The sequence below is a fragment of the Trichoplax adhaerens genome, genomic scaffold (genome assembly GCF_000150275.1).
Source record: "Trichoplax adhaerens TRIADscaffold_5 genomic scaffold, whole genome shotgun sequence".
NCBI lineage: Eukaryota > Metazoa > Placozoa > Uniplacotomia > Trichoplacea > Trichoplacidae > Trichoplax > Trichoplax adhaerens.
In genome coordinates, this window is record NW_002060947.1 from 556,345 (window position 1) to 573,677 (window position 17,333).

A 17,333-nucleotide genomic window follows, 5' to 3' on the forward strand; every position below is an offset into this window, starting at 1 on the left:
CTACAATGATTGTTAATGTAATTGCAACAATAAAAAAATGCTACATTAGTTTTTTTAAGTGCGTATTTTATAATTTTTTTATCTTAATTTTAATTTACTATCGGATTCGGCATTTGAGATATTTAGCAAACATAAATATTTTAGCAGTATTGCTATCTAAAAGGCTAAGAATGATTTAGTAACATGCTAAGATAGACGTATGCGAATATGGTTGCCGCTAAATGATTTTAAATGTTTAATATAAACATACTGAACTAAAACTATAATTCATAGATAACCAAACTTTGATATTTGTCCTGTTTCAATATTTCATGAATAGACGATATTTTTCAGATTAAGTATAGTATATATATCTATTTTATTTAAATCCCTGATGGAATTTATATAATGTATGGTAGATAAATAATGATGTATTTAAATGTTTGGAATTCAGTTGTTACTTAATTTAAGAGCATGCACAGATTTAAAGTGAGCAAACGGATATTATTTTACTATAGCATACTATTAATCATCTTTCTAATAATATACTTGTATATGCATGCGCAAAAACTAAATTTGTAAAAAAAACTGATGTAACTCCCAAGCTTTAACAGTAGTGAAGCAATAACCTGAAAGACCATCGATATAAAGATTGGCAGTTTATTTAAAAAGTATATACCCGTTAAATACCTTCTAATACATCAAATTGTATTGATACATTCAAATAACAATATTTATTGTCAGTATAGTAATTTCTCTTATTTTTATCGCATCAATTTGTGGATTGATAGGCAGTAATTCTTCATTAGTACAACACCATTGCATGTATATTTAACTTCCTTGAGCGAAATCACATTAAGTTAATAATTTCCAAGGTAGTTTAATTTAATGAAATTTAGGTAAAATTCTATCATCAACCTCAATATGAAAAAGAACGCAGCGATCACTGTAACTTGCTGCAGTTAGAATAATTAGGTGGATACTACTCTTATAGGTTTAAAGCAATTGCAAAGTAATCGTAACCATTTTGGGCTGTGAGATCTAAAATGGCTATTAAAATAACCATAAATAATTGCATTATAAGCAATACAAGTATAGTTTAAAATGATAAAGCTATCGACTAGGATCATTCTATTTCGAATATCTTTAATTAAAACAAAGTCAAAATCAACTAGGATAAAAAAAACATAGTATGGTAAATTTGTTGCTATGAACAAGATCACAAAAGCAATAAATATCTTTACTACTTTTCTTTTCATTTTTAATCCATATTCATAATTAGAAAAGGTGTCTGTTCTGTTATACATTCTAGATTTATATTCTTGTGATTCTATTCCAACTGCGTTATTTGTAAATGCTGAATACCATAATTTCTTGACCATAATGCTATAGAGTATTGCCATGATAATAACCGGTATTAGAAATACCGACAATATGAAAGGGGCCCAAGGTATGATATTAGCAAAGGTGAAATGTAAATTATTGGAAGAAGTACCAGTAGTATTTGAATTTGTAGGCATTACAAGATGACATCGTTTAAAATCAGAAAATTTAATAACATTCACATACATTACGAATGGTATCGAAAGTAGACCAGAAATTAGCCAGCAACAAGGTAAAAAGAGATAAACCCTACGACAAGTCAGTTTCAGGCGCGGCTTTAAAGGATAAACGATGGAAACGTAACGATCAATACAGATCGTAGTTAGAGTAATTGAAATCACCATGATACTACATGCTGGCGCAAACCGATTTAATTTGCACGTAAAGTTGCTGAAAGGATAATGGTAGTATATTTCGGTGTAGTGAGTTAATTCATAGATTTTAATAGGCATCCTGACTATTCCTATTAGAATTCCTGCTACTGCAAGGTTGCATACTAACAAATTGATTGAATTTTTCAATCTCTTATTTGATGCAATAATCCATATTATAAGTAAATTACCAGGTATCGATATTACCATAACGATAATGTATAAGGTTACGATGACTATCGATGAAACCTCTAAAATTTGGTCTCTCTTATTATTTAATGTTGAGGATATTTCAGTTGTTGTAGTAGCAGTAAGGTTATAAGTGTAATCAATTTCTTCCATTGTAATACTTCGAAAGGCGTAAGTTTTCAATGTTATCAACGTAAATGCTAAGTTTAAATCGATTGCGACTTGCTATATCAATTCTTATACGTAGAAAGTTATGTCAGATATTTAAAATTTAACCAGTCGGAATAACAAGCAACCTATGGATAGCAGCCTAATAATTTATAACATTTGCAAGTAACTCGAAAATTATCTATCTTACATTAGCCTATTATATCAAATAATCCACAATTATTAGTAGTAATGACGGACAATGTCTAATTTAACCAGGTGTTTTCTAATTTCTTTTCTGTCTAGCTATGGGCTTAATCAAGCAATTTGCTTATTATGATGATATGAATTTGAAGAATAAATTAATTTTTACTGTCTCTTAGTTACGGCCGCTATAATTACGTTTTTGGACAACACAATTCCTGTTGCTAAAATATCGCAGAGTTAGAATTAGAGTTTGTTTATTCTTGATATAAAGGCAAGATTGTAGCTATCCAAATTTTGCATCAATTAAGTCCCATTATACATTGATTGATGATAATTACAAATAACTTACATTTGCGTCAGGCAGATTCTTTGTTGCTGATCCAAGAATCAACTCTTCATTTTAAATAGGATGCCTAAAGATTGCAATATGTTCGTTGTTAGATTACATCTTAAATACTCTATTATAAGCCAAATATCAGAGCGTAATTATTCATTTTTAGTTAATGAATGAAGTTGCTAATTAGGAATGGAAATTTATAATTGAGAAGAAACAGAATAAAAATGATTAATCAGTTTATTACATAAGGTGATAACCTTGGGACAGAAATATTTTAAACATGATCATGAACATATCTTAATAATTAACTCTCTAAACGAGCGATATTGCATATTGCCTGCAGGAAAAATAATTTAAATGAAGTACTGTAAAATTATAACGTTATATATTATTTAGAAAGATCAGTTTGATAGAATTTTGAGAAATTATTAACAGTATATTAAAGAAATTGCAACGATTAAGTAAATGTGGTTTATGGCTAAGAAAAAAAGTGCTAATTTTCAATAATATACTCAGAACCATCTTTATGTATTAATGTATAAACCCAGTTTAGTGCTTGATCTATTGATACTTGTAATGGCTATTACAATAAAAAGCAAACGTTGAATGCAACACATGGTAACCTAAAACTTAACTATGTCCTACAGTATAAAAGTATAAGATTACAATTTTACTGATATGCCTGATACTTGCAGTAAATAAGTTGACTCATTATTTTAATGATATACACTTGTAATTTGTAAAAGTCAAACTGCTACATCATAGACCATCACTAATCGGCAACATTTCTGCTAGTTCAATAAATTTTAGCCTCCCTCGTGAATGTCTTATAGCAAGTACCCTAACTAATAAATGTATTGCGATTATACATAATGCTTTGATATAAACACCGTGTAATCTAATCCTATTGTAGATTATACTGTATTTCAGGCTATTACTAACATTTCTCATGTTTACTTATAGTTACGAAGTAGATCTTACATTATCTGACTTAAATTTACTGATTACATTATCATCTTTGCAAACAACATAGGAAATTATATCTGATACTATTTTAAACAGTAACTAGTATTTTAATGTTCAGATTACATCATGTCGTAGTCCTGTATAAGCAATACAGTATATGGCCATACGGTCTACCCAAATAACTATTTATACCACATTTTATAGTGCAACAGTAGAGTAGTCATAAATAAAGTGCAACTACTCTTCAGTAGCCATATGAACGTATATACCATTCTGATTCAAACAGTGGCCAAATACTGTGATTTCTACACATTATTAACTTCTTATTATAGATGCTCTACCAAATGACCACATCAAGCTTTAGATGTATATTTCTAGTTAAAATATTTTTAGCCAGTAGATGTAGATAGTATAATTTCTGTAATCGTTTTATGAACATATATGTAATACTGTTTTAAATGGTAGCTAGTATTGATACTTTTAAACTACATCATAAAATAGTACTATACGCGTATAATTACAAGGATGTGAATGATTACGGTAAGCTCTACGTTAGTTCACTATTTATAATATCTTGTATAATGTAGTACTACACTGTAGCTATTTTAATGAAATTTAATGACAACAAAAGTTTTTCTAGATAAAATACCTATTTTCAGTAATATAATTTATAAGTTCATAGGAATGCTTGATCTTTAATTTCTAAGTAGATTTTAATGTATATATTTTAAGTAATTTAAAGTGATAGACTAGCGTTAAGTAAGGTCTTGTTTAAGGAATTTTTCATGAATTGTTATCTTCGGATTGAACGACTAGTTCCAACCTATTTTATTGTCGTGTAATTTTACGAATATAAAATCTATGTTGATTTAATAATAAAGTGTTAACTAATACAATCAAAACGTTATAATAATTTGTTGTGAGATCTTGAGTTAGTTTAGCTTTCACGTTACAAATTTGTAACAAAATGATTCCGCTTAAATCGAATAGTGGCTAATACTATGATTTACTAACCTGTAATAAGTAATAACATCGGCGATGTCCGACTACGCAGCGTCTTGGCCGGTTAAAAATACTGTTTTAAACAGTAGCTAATATTGCTACATTGTGCTACATCATGGAATCGTATATAGTCGCATAAGTAAGCATTATATAGCTACCTTGTCCCCTTAATTGTTTAGTTATGTTATCTAGTATACTCCAGTAGTAAAGAAGCTAGAAATAAAATGCTACTATTTTTCAACCAATATACGAAAAATTATATAATTCTGCGTTAACCAGCGTCTAATTCTGTGATTTTTTTTAAACCACATTAAGCGGTGCATGACTATGCAGTGCCTTAGCCGACTATTAAGTAACGCAGTAGCTATAGATGGAGTGTTGCTACTCAGTAACGCCATAGCTGATTATTTGTTTATACAGCTTTCTATGCTGCAGTAGTAGAGTAGCTCAAAATTGAGTGTTACTACTGCTATAGCCCATCCATGGCTTCGTACGAATTGCACCCATATTGCATAGAAACGTGGAAAAGACTGCGAAAGATCTCCTATGGCTTAGGCAAGATATTAGTTTAAAATGGAAGTAATACTGATACTTGAGAATCTACTAGTCCAAAGTCCTGCGCATCGCGTGGATGGTTATATGTAATACACCTTAATAATAAGGCATTAAATAGAGTGTTACTTATCTGCCTTATGAGCACTGAGCAGTGATGTTATCGCCTTTATATTAATTTTTTACTTTCTGTCAATGGGTGTGTTACGGCCATGATCGGTAATGCTATGCGCGCAATTTCTGAACTGCTGATATCGTTACTATATCCTAACGTCTTTACTAATTGCTATGGCATAGATTTTCGTAGTAACCCTTGCATTGGAATGAGTAAATATAGGCAACTGTAGCTAAGGTCCAATTTGATAGAAATTATAGCTACTGCAGCTGAAAACGTAAGACATGCCTTATATCATTACAAATTTATGATTAGAATTTATGCATACAATATAGCATAACTAGTCTCATAAAAACTGGAGATATGTGTTAATATTCTTTCAGTTACTTTTACAAGATATAAAGAGAATGATTATAGTTAACTTATATGCAGGGTGCCTCAGTAAGCAGCATCTACACGTCTCAGTACATCACGTATAATTGGCTTGGAGTGATGGATGATATTCATACTTAGATAGGGGTCTTGCACTGGCGGGAGCTATATTAAATATTAAATATTAAGCGTAAAGAATATCTACACGTCTCAGTACATCACGTATAATTGGCTTGGAGTGATGGATGATAATCATACTTAGATAGGGGTCTTGCACTGGCGGGAGCTATATTAAATATTAAATATTAAGCGTAAAGAATATTATAGGGATCGGTCAAGTAGGAATTTACTTTATTGACTAGAAGAGAGATTTAATGAACATGTATGTCAATAGGCCTTCAATAAATGTGTAAAAGGCCGACTTCTTTAGAAAGGAGGAGAGTCGATAGCATTCGAGCTAGCGGTTTGTTGTTACGTGATCTGGAGTTCTACTACAGTAATATTCAATAGTAAATTTTACTGTAAGTAATAAACTATTTTTAACCGCTACACTGAGGGATTAATTATTAGGTAACTTGATTTCGTAGGGCTAAAGGTAGTACATATTACACCATGGAATTGATTCCATTGCGTACTTGTAATAATTGCTACAATTTGAAAACAAAAGGCATTATAGCGACTAAATTAATAAGAAAAATGAGCATGTCATCAACGAGCTAATATTGACATTCATAGAGAGTAGCGACTATATATGACGGAATGTAAACAGTCATGAGTTGTTAGCAGTGAGATATACAAATAAAAAAATATTTTTATAACAGCTAGACCAACTTAATTGGTTGTTAATTTTTGTTCTGTCTGTAACTTTAAGTTGTCGTAGTAAATCTATACTCACGACTCTATATACGCATAATTTGATCTGTTAATTAGATCGCAAAGGTAAAGTCTGAAAGAATTTATTTGTATCATATATACTTACTAGCTCCCACTATGAAATTATTCTACAGTATGCATAGAAAAGGTATTTATTTGAATGGTCATAAAAGATCACATCTAATCATAATACAAATTACAGGTTTGATCGACATTAGAAAGCGCCCTCTACAAGTAATACTTTTTACAGTAATCTTCAGTAATCACTGGAGATGTGTGAGGTAATAGACTATTATTTCTTTGCATCATTAAAAATTTTAGTATCATTTACATGTTGTATCCTTGCTTATTATGTTATTTTAACGCGATTATAAAATTTGAAAGTCAGTCCTTATGCATGTTTTAATATCGCTTTATACCAATCTGGAGCTTCTAATAGTCCGTTGTTTGTTGTGTATCCATAATCGACAGTTAATTCTTCATTAGGCGCTACGTCGCTGATACTTCGGATGCACTTTATGTTTCCAAACCGCGGATGATAATACCTTTAGTAAAAATGGAAGAAGAACGATCGCATTATTATCATAAAGATTACTATATCATGTTATTAACTATTATTAATATCGTAACAAGCTTACAAGTCATATTTGCAATTTGGAGTAAACGAATGATTGGCTTTGTGCCCTAAACTAGCACAGTAATTATTCACATTTGCAGAATTTACTGGAACATCAATGACGGTCTCCATTTTGATACGGGCATGGAGCACATCCGAATTAATAGTAAAAAAATTAGTAAAACTATAGGCTGTAGTATAATCATATATGTATTAATCATATGTAATACCGTTTCATCTAAGGAAATAGTGTTGTCATTAAAAATCCAAGAGCGGTCATCAACCTCCATCAAAAAATGCATAATTCTCCTTTACCGTTCGAAATAAATCAACTTAAATAGTGATATGCATTCATACCTCTTGATGTGTTATCCGAATCCCATTGTAAAAAGACATTACTTGCTACATTAGGATTTTACTTTAATCAATATCATGATCACCAATTGGATACCAATAATGCACAATTAATGTACACTCTTTACTTACATCCTTTTCAGCGAAAATTTTACTAAACAAGCCTTCACCAGCCCCAGGTATTAGTGACTTTGCAACGTAGACTCTAAATGAAATTTAACCACTTTCTGTTATAATAATGCAACAAAATACAATGAGGTTATACCCCTATCGAACCTTTTCTGTTCATAAGGATCTGAAAGCAGCGGATTCACAGTAATAACATCGTCTGCAGATTCATCAAAAGAGTACTTTTCTTCTCCTAGAAACAAATTGAGGAAACCAAATTGAAAGCTCAAATTAACATAGCACATTTATGCCATTTTAATACCGGATTAGTCGATCGCATAATTATAATATGATATTCGGATCTCGCTACCTGTATCTAAGTTTTCAATAATTAACTTATTGTTACGCACACCCTGAAAAGATGCAGCCTTTGCACATACCATCCGACCTTCCTAATTGGCATCAATTCCCAAATTACGACATTTTTAAGAATATTTAGATCAACTAAAGAAGTTATACGATAAACAATCATATACCTCAAATGATCCGTAGAGGACAGTTTCTTGATCAGGGTACAAATAAGCAATTTCATCTCCTGTAAATTCACCATCGTCATCTACAAGTCCTACAATGCTACCGCCAAACTTTACAGTAACATTCATATAGGAATGCACGACAGTAAATTAGTAACACTGTACTTAAATCGTCTTTACTGCTGGTACTCATTTACCTCATCGAAATGCCAACATAAACCAAATTTAATATTATCTTGGTATTGGCCTTCAAACGTGATAAGTCCTGCGTAATCTTTATAAACGTAACACTTAGAATTGCATACGTATTAAAATTAAGTCAATGTGCATCAATAGAATGAAACAAAATATTAACTAAAAATTGTAACTTGATCACTGTATGCTCCTACCGTAATGCTTTGCAGGTCCATTCAATTCTCCAGACTTAAAACAGCCAACTAGAGCGGGTTTAAGACAGTGATAAATGAAAGAATGAACTAAGGTACTGTACTTAAATTTCGCATGCTACATGGAAGTCATTAATCCCAGTCTATTAATTGTACCAATGTAGGATCCATCGCTGAATGTATACCTTCCGATTCCTTCCAGATTATTGCTTACATAGTGACCTTCCAGCATGCTACATATGTAAAAGGTTTTGAACAGATCAAAAAATTATAGTTCAATATTCAGATAAGTAGCTTTAAAATAGAACGCTTGGCTCTTATGAAAATGTCAACTGTCAAGAAACTTTAAGATTGTCTTCTGTGAAGATAATTTGTTAAAGTTTACTGCAATCCCTGCGGCATGGCTATCTAAGAGGTATATATTAACCTTCCATCTTCGAAGTAGAAGCAACCTTTGCCTTCTTTATCACCTATACATATGCGTGGATATAAGTCATGAAGAACGTAATAATATCCAGTTACGTCACGTAAGAATGACAACATTTTATAGGAAATCTTTAATTTTCACAATTGTACATGAACGTAATCATTCAGCAATTATCACTATGCTTAGCACTAAATTGTAAAATAGTACGAGTATAACTACAACTACAACTACGATCAAGTGGTATTGGTTATTCCGTTGCTGATCGAAAAATCAATCACGCATTGATAGTTATATAATTGAAAAGATATCTACGTTTAAGTAAACAATAGTCGGCTTAAAGATCTACTGTACTAGATAGTAGATAGTGATACTGTACGATAGTACCTAAACTGATACAGCAGGACGTACACAAACTATTCAAGCAAAAGACGAAAGCAAAAATATGCAATATACAGTCCGCATGATTTTATTAGTCAAGGTTAACATTCTCAGGTTACCATTACAAAAGCGCCCTTCAAATCGATGTCCTGGTCCATACACCATTGTACCTCTACCATGTGGTTGAGCAGCTGAGTTAAGCATACCTAATATGGTTTAAAGATATCGTAGACTTTATTTCAGACAAGTAATTTTCGTATTAACCTATTAACATTGTTGGCGTTTAGTTTAATAACGTTACGCAATGAATGAATTTGTTCAGATTAGTGCACAGTTGAGAATTACATGAAGTTATGAACGTACAGGAACAATTACTACTGCTTCATAGATTTAGTAAAGTAGTAGTCTAGTATAACAATTAAAACGCATTTATCTGTTACGATTCTGTGATCTTTCATACTTAACATTGTGAGTTGTAACATTATCAATGTACAGTATTACCGAATTCAGGAGCAGATGTAAAATTATACCACAGCTTGTACTCTGCTGAGGGTTTTATACCATATAGTATTAAAATGTAATATGTATTGCGGGTAGTACTCGACTAGCAAAGCAGTTTTGGGGATAGCTAGGGATTTGCTTTGGTTGGTATGTAATTTTCCGCATTGTCATATTAATATTTAACACTATGGTGAAATGCTATATAGAACTGCATCCAGTAATATTCATTCTGTTAGTTGAATAATAATATTATTAATTTTACATTGTACATTATTTACTGTACCTGAATACTGATAGGGAACTACCTCGTCATTAGCACAAACAAGTTCGCATGAGGCCATATTTCTTCTTTGCAAATATCAATAATGCTAGAAATTTAGTAACAAATACAACACATAACATATATAAGATTAGGGTGTAAAGAGATTCACATACTGTTAGGGAAACAATAGGCAGAAAGAATCATGACGTTAGCGCACAAAATTACGTTAACAATTACTGCGGTTCAGTTCTATAGATACTTGCTATGGTACAGTATTGGTATTAATTTTGAAAGGTCCTGGTATGCATACAAGATATTTCGCAGGTTACAGTAGTACGGATTTTGAACGTTTTAACTGCCATTAGAAAGTCTCCAATGGCATCTTTAGATAATTTAATTTAATAACATAGGATGATGTACAGTATGTAAGCTGCTGTGCATAGCATATCATTTTAAATACATGTACATCTATATAATTAATTCATATACTCATATATATATATCTATATATGGTCATTCGAAAGATGCAACAAGGGCATGTACTGCATGTTGTGTACTACCAAATAAAGTGAGCAAGGAGGTCGGTGAATAACCGTTCTAGACAATTTGCAGCGTAGTTTAGGCAAAAAGGAGACGGAATAAATACTGCACAACACGATACTGCAAGCAAACTTTGAATAAACATTCACTATTATACCTGTGACGCTGTTGTCGTCTTTATTTCAATTCCAATACATCTCCGAAATTTTGAGCTCCCAGCAAAGCTTTGCAGGTTTGATTGAGCTAGGATTGCGATGTTGCAACGTTACAGGCTGAGACTCTGTACATCCGCACGTCCGCACCTCCAGTATTATGGCATCTATACGGCTGCGCAGTATAGCTATTCGCTTACTGTAATCCGAGGACATCCTATTTACGTTAGTACAGTGTTCAGTATTTCCCCTTTTCCAGCACACGTATGGTTTTGGTGAAGGGGTTAGAGAAAAGTATTTTGCACTTTACTCCATGTATCATTAAGCTTTTAACGTAATAAAAGCAAAGAAATTCTCTCTCATTTCCATTAAAGAAGAGACGATCACTGTTAATAAATAAAAAAAAATGATGTCTGCTAGTTTATACTGTACTGTATACTGTGTACAGTACTGTACTGTAAAGTATGATTTACTGTACATTTTACTGTACTGTATACTCAATGTACAGTACAGTACTGTACTGTACTGTACAGTACTGTACTGGATCAACTAATGATCTGCATTACAGTACTGTACTGTACTGTACTGTACTGTATACCGCCGATTAACACTACTGTCCTGTAAACCAGTACCGTACAGTGTACACTGTACCGTGTAGCACACTCATTGTTTAATAACAGCAACGATGACGTCATTGATGTTGAACAATTGAAGACGGACCGTTAAAGCTGTCAAGTGAAAGGCTGTAGTCCGACGCGCTGTGCGGTACCGTACTGTACACGTGTACAAATATCGTGCTGTACTGTGCACTGTAGTCAACGCTAGTCAAGGAACTGTACACTGTACAGTAAGAGGTCTTCATGGTCCAGTCTGGTCTAGTACACTAAGTACAGCACAGCAGCAGCGATTCATCAGAGCGGGCTGAACGACAAACGATCAACCAGAGAACTGAACTGAAACCGTTAACGAGATTGACGTAAGCCAAAGGCTATTGTTTGAAAGATAGCATCAGTCATCAAGTGGTCAACTGTTGCCAGTAGTTTGTCTTCAAAGAAAAGCTGTAGACTCGTTCGTCTTTGACTGCGTGTTGCAATTAACACATTTGAAACCTCCTGATCGCAATCGATAGAGTTCATTGGACAATCGACGGACTAGATCGAGTCGACATTGGTGAATATTAACAAGACGTGAGTGACCCAAGTTAGTCAGTCAATCCTCTTGATGTTGAAAGGCGTTTAGCATGTCATCGACAACCATTCAAGCTGAAGTAGCGTCGCATCCAGACGAGCCTGGCACGTCCGTGACAGAGAATGAAGGAGAAACCAATTCCGCCATGGAAGGCAATGATTTATCTCAAGGCAAGAGCTCGCAAGGGCAATTTTCTTCCATTGAGTTAAGTAATCCTCAACCAGCATCATCGCTACCGACAGTAACTGTACCGCGTGAAGTTCCATCACCAACCACAAGCAGTACAAGTTATTATCCACCGTCAACAGTAGCTCCTCCACAACAACAATTCCATCAAGTCCCAACAAGCACTGCACCAACTTATTCTAATCCCAATGTTCGACCAACTCATTATCCACCACAACAATTTCACTCTCCATCACAGCCATTTCAGTCTCCACTACAGCGCCCCTCAACTCCATCCACATCCAGTAATGTCTTACCCACTGCACCGGGTGGAGTTCAGATTGGTCGCAATGGCAATAATTTCAATTTTAAGCAATGGAGTACTACTACTTATCGTTATGCTAAGCAAATCATTAACGAACGAATTGGTCGAGGTACCAGAACATTTGATGCTCAATTGGAAGGACAAATACAAGGATTACGTGATACTCAATTTAAATATACATCGTTATTACGCTTAATCAAGCAATATATTATCCAGTTCAGAGCGGTCTTAATTACTCAAGCTAGTATGGGAGATACCTTTGCTGATTTAGCCATTCGATCGGTTGATCTTGAATCGGAATTTACATCCAACGCTAAAACTCAGGTACAACAACTAACTATTCACTTATTTGGATAGCATCGTACATACTTGAATGATCCTCTTTTGACTTGGTTACCATCTAATGACCATATTAGATGGGTTGTAATTATGGGATAGAAACGCAGAGAGAGAACATCGATTTATTGACAGTCGTGCTATTCCAATGCACTATTACAATCGTAGTTCATTTGTTCCTTTTAGCTGTGAATAGAGATGAGTAGTCTTGATCGCCTACATTGTTCTATTAATCCTCTTGACTCTTACACAGCCAGTCTTACTGTTAGTATCATCATGTCGCTGGCATTGACAATTTTTGCTTCCCTCTTTTATTATTATAGAAAGCGATCCTAGAGAATGGTGAAACGATGATGGCTGCCATGAACTTTGTAGTTTCCAGTTTAACGACACTATGTGATAAAACTATGGCAGATACATTGGAAACAGTTAAAGTGTACGAAAATGCTAGGATAGAATATGATGCTATTCGTAACGAAGTAGAAAGTTATCCTGAAACTAATCAGTCCCCTCGAGCTATAGCATTACGACATGAATTCGGCTCGGCAAAAGAAAAATTTGAAAAGTTAAGAAATGATGTTAGCGTAAAACTTAAATTTTTAGAAGAAAACAAGGTAAATACACTGTTCTATTTTCAATGAAAATCAGCCAGTAAGTTAATTTTAGTGCATCCACTAACTGATCTATTTTACTCCATTCATTCTATGAATAATGTTAGGCCAAAGTTATGCATAAGCAACTAGTTTTATTTCATGACGCATTTTGTGCCTACTTCAGTGGAAATCAAGAAGCTTTACAGACTATTGTTCGTGATTTTCATTTGAAACTCACTACGCAAAAAAGCACGAAGAAGCCGTCATTTTTAGAAAGTAGTTAGGTAAGACTTTCTGCTTAATGACTGATGTACCTATTTTACCAAGAAAGCTATATTTCTAACTGATGTATATCGTACAGTAAATGCTAACCATGATAACCTTTGTCGTTAAATGGTGGTGTAGAATTTACCAATTGCTGCAGTACACTAATTTATAGTTGATATTGATGTAGATAAGGATGATGCTACTGTTATTGTACGTCTAATAGATATTTTATTATAATCATAATTTAGGATCTCTTCAATACGTATTAAAATGGATAGTAGTGAATAATAATTCTATCTTATTGATGTAAACGTCCAAGGAATGTTTCTATGTCCACCGCTGTCGACCACGTGTCACTACAGAATGCTTTTTAACCTAGTATCGAACGTGATGGAATAGTAATTTTGGACGATATTCAACTAGCGATGAGTTAAATACATACGCGTATATGCTAACTCAACTTAACAATGCATCTTCTAAATTGGTGAACTATATTAACCTGCTTAACGATATTATAACATGTCCCGGATATGAAAAAAGGAAGTTATTGTTCAATCTTTCTTCGACGATCCTTTATTTCTTGCTGATATCATAAATAATGATATAGATGCACTTGCTCTTTGTATGATTAAAATTTTAAATTTAAATTATGCTGTCTTTAATAGTACCCATATTAAGGAATGGTACATTAAAGAATTACATATCATTCAGATCCAGTCTCTAATTGAAGTACGGAAAATGTATACTTTATGGTTCGTTCCAATTTGAATTATATTCCTGATATGGCTATTTTGTTTGTTAGCTACGTGGATTGATCTATAGTATGCTAATGGCATATTAATCTTGAACTTGTACAACAATCAATCTAAATGATATTGGCTAATTTGCCTTGAAAAAATGTAATAAATACTATGTTGGTCGTATGGTAATATTTCTGTAGATCTATCATACGCAACCGATATATGATACTCCAACGAAAAGACTAATATTAATTTGTGTGGCCAGCCTCAAAGATTATTTTTAAGTACACTGAATATCAATATCGCATGATTTATTGCTATAATCGCTTATACGAAGAGAATTTCTTGCGATTTAGTATTGTATCGTTTGCAGATACAAAAGTTTGTAGACTTGGCTAAATCTGAAAATCTCTCTGCTTTCGATGAAAGCCCTACAATTAGAGCACTACTTTTTCTCCTTTGAACTATGAAGAGCATCACTTTCATCATCTACAAGCTAATAATATAATTAGCTCTTTAATTGAAAGGTGGGTGATACAGTACGACTCAAATTCTTGCTCTTATGCATCTCTTGATAATGTTAGGATCACCGTTAGGGTTAGGGATAGTTCATGGTTGATTGTCGCAGGGATTTCTACAACAAAATGGTCTACCTAGGGCGATTGAAACAATTCGTAGCATAAAGATAACAGCGATAATGAATTAATTTGCTGTATGTACATTGTACTGTACATTTATTTCTCTTGTCGGTAAAGCGTTTACACTAAATTACTATATTCCATATAATCTCTTGAATATTGCTTTGCTATCAAAGACGACTAACGTTCACATACTGCCTAATTATTGACACCAGTAGTTAACATGGATCCACCGTAGTATACAAGGAGTTGAATTTATCTCACTCAGACATCAAATAAATTGATTTTCCAAACCTCATACATTACGACATTGATAATTTAGACCTTACTGAGAATACTTTGGGGCTTTGCCTATAAATCTTTTTATGCGGTAATTTTGAATAGCGCGTGCTCTTATAAGTACATAGATTGGATTTGTAAAAGTCAATTTCTACCAATTGAATAATTATGCCGGATATGCCCATAACTGCACACATTGTACAAGTAGATACATTCTAGAATTTCTATTATAATCGCTCGAGGATTAGTCACCCTTTTCCTGTTGCCATTTATTTTTAATCTGTTGCATGTGTATTGCACCTTGTGTGAAGGACAGAGCGGTCATGGAAGTTTTCCGTAATTCCTCAAAATTAGACTGCCATTGTAACATCGCGCCGCGAAGTACGCTAGGAAAATTGGTGTCCAGCATTTCAATTATGCGTATAACTGCAAACTAATCATGCACAGCAACAAGAACTTCTACGCCGTACCACATCAATGAAGTCATGATTTTGCAATTAGTTCAAGCATTTTAATAATATTTATTGCAGATTGTCAGAAGAGCTGATTAATTTTGTATATAGAGTAGAATAGTACTGGCTCAATCAACAACAGCGACCACTACGTATAATGGCAGCAATGATTAATTATATATATATACCATATACACGCAACACGCGTATATCTTAGTAGTATTCATGATATGGCAAGGCAAGTACAGTATTTGATGGCAGGATATGGTGCTCCATACAGAGTAGTAGCATGAAAATTCAGCCATTACACGTCGAGGTATAAAAATTGTTGATCATGTTTACTGCAGATATCCTATATCTACATCGGAATGCCTGAATTTTGGAGCATAGTTTTAACGTTAATACAAATTATACCCATTTGATACTGACATTCTGCGATGCTCACCATTCGATATTCATATGCTGCTTCCAGGACGGCAATAAAGCCATCCAGTAGTGTCAAGCTAATACGTATATTACTATTGCATTCATTTCATTTTAAGGTCGAATTAAACTTCAAAATAACGGAATTTTATTGATGAGTTGGATACGCCTCGATTGGATCGGTATTTGTACAGTACCTACTTCGAATTGGCACACCGTATTTGTATCATTGCGATGGCCGAAATTGAATCTATGGAATGGCTATGCCTTAGCGAATTTCTAGATAAAATGGAGCGAATTGAAAATACTCGCAAGTTCATCAATTTGTGCAGTTATTGCATAACTCGCATCCAACAGGCTTCTTAATTTTTGTCTTGATTTTGTTGAAATCCAATCAGTAGAGTAGAAGTGATATCCATTACAAGACAACGCGTACTGACAGAGCTAATGCCAAAGGTAATTTAAAGAATAATTCGTCGAGTATAGCCAGTTCCATTGATCAATCGCTAATTAATAGGCGACGATCTCTTGCTAATATCACTAAGGCGATTTACAACAAAGTTGCTGGTATCAATAAAACGTTCGACACAGTTGACGATACAAGACTCTGAGCGTGAGTCAAGCTTTGCAGCAGGTCGGTCGATGCATTTCTCCCAGCAGACATCGGTTAAATTATGGACTAAGGCTTGGAAACGTGCTTTTTGAGTTTCCATTTCAATTATTCGTTGGAGTTGAGGATCGCCGACCTGGTTAGCACCAGCACTAGCAAAGTCTTCCATGATTGGTAGCGTGCTTTTCCGATGGCAAATGTCCTTGAAGTGCTCGCTGATACTAACGCTCAAGTACAGTGTTGCACCATCCCAATCGAGTAGATGATGTTGCTCGCCACAGAGCCAGGTAAAGCTTTTCTATAACCTTGTCCGTGTCCTTGACAAGCCAGTATAATCACGGTGGCAATGCTACGGTATTAACCTAAGTTCAGGTCATCGTCCTATGCAACGTCTAACCTCATGCTTCAACTATGGCCTTCACCCGTTCACGGTTGACTCGTTTTTTCAGAACTGTACAGTATGTAATGTACAGTACTGTACTGTAGCATGGACCACTAGAAATACTGTAGTGTACACTGTACTGTACAGTACTGTACAGTGTACACCTGGAGTGGACACTCTCCTCA

General features: G+C 33.8%; 3 protein-coding genes across 3 annotated transcripts; 1 reads left to right on the forward strand and 2 right to left on the reverse strand.

Annotated features, from left to right (window-relative positions):
• Positions 1-6,884: 6,884 nt before the first annotated feature.
• Positions 6,885-9,508, reverse strand: TRIADDRAFT_26073 (uncharacterized protein; the record flags this gene model as incomplete). The annotated part of the gene is made up of 13 exons (XM_002112699.1): positions 6,885-7,038; positions 7,132-7,235; positions 7,340-7,393; positions 7,467-7,511; positions 7,596-7,668; positions 7,740-7,821; positions 7,942-8,023; positions 8,108-8,215; positions 8,302-8,378; positions 8,494-8,541; positions 8,647-8,723; positions 8,918-8,960; positions 9,415-9,508. Coding segments are annotated over 13 exons (1,041 nt in total), but the record flags the coding sequence as incomplete, so codon positions are not given.
• A 2,965-nt stretch (positions 9,509-12,473) lies between these two features.
• Positions 12,474-13,632, forward strand: TRIADDRAFT_15005 (uncharacterized protein; the record flags this gene model as incomplete). The annotated part of the gene is made up of 3 exons (XM_002112248.1): positions 12,474-12,752; positions 13,088-13,378; positions 13,483-13,632. Coding segments are annotated over 3 exons (720 nt in total), but the record flags the coding sequence as incomplete, so codon positions are not given.
• Positions 13,633-16,662: 3,030 nt separating this feature from the next.
• Positions 16,663-16,935, reverse strand: TRIADDRAFT_26075 (uncharacterized protein; the record flags this gene model as incomplete). The annotated part of the gene is made up of 1 exon (XM_002112700.1): positions 16,663-16,935. One exon carries the CDS (start codon positions 16,933-16,935, stop codon positions 16,663-16,665), a length of 273 nt encoding a protein of 90 aa, XP_002112736.1.
• Positions 16,936-17,333: the final 398 nt, after the last annotated feature.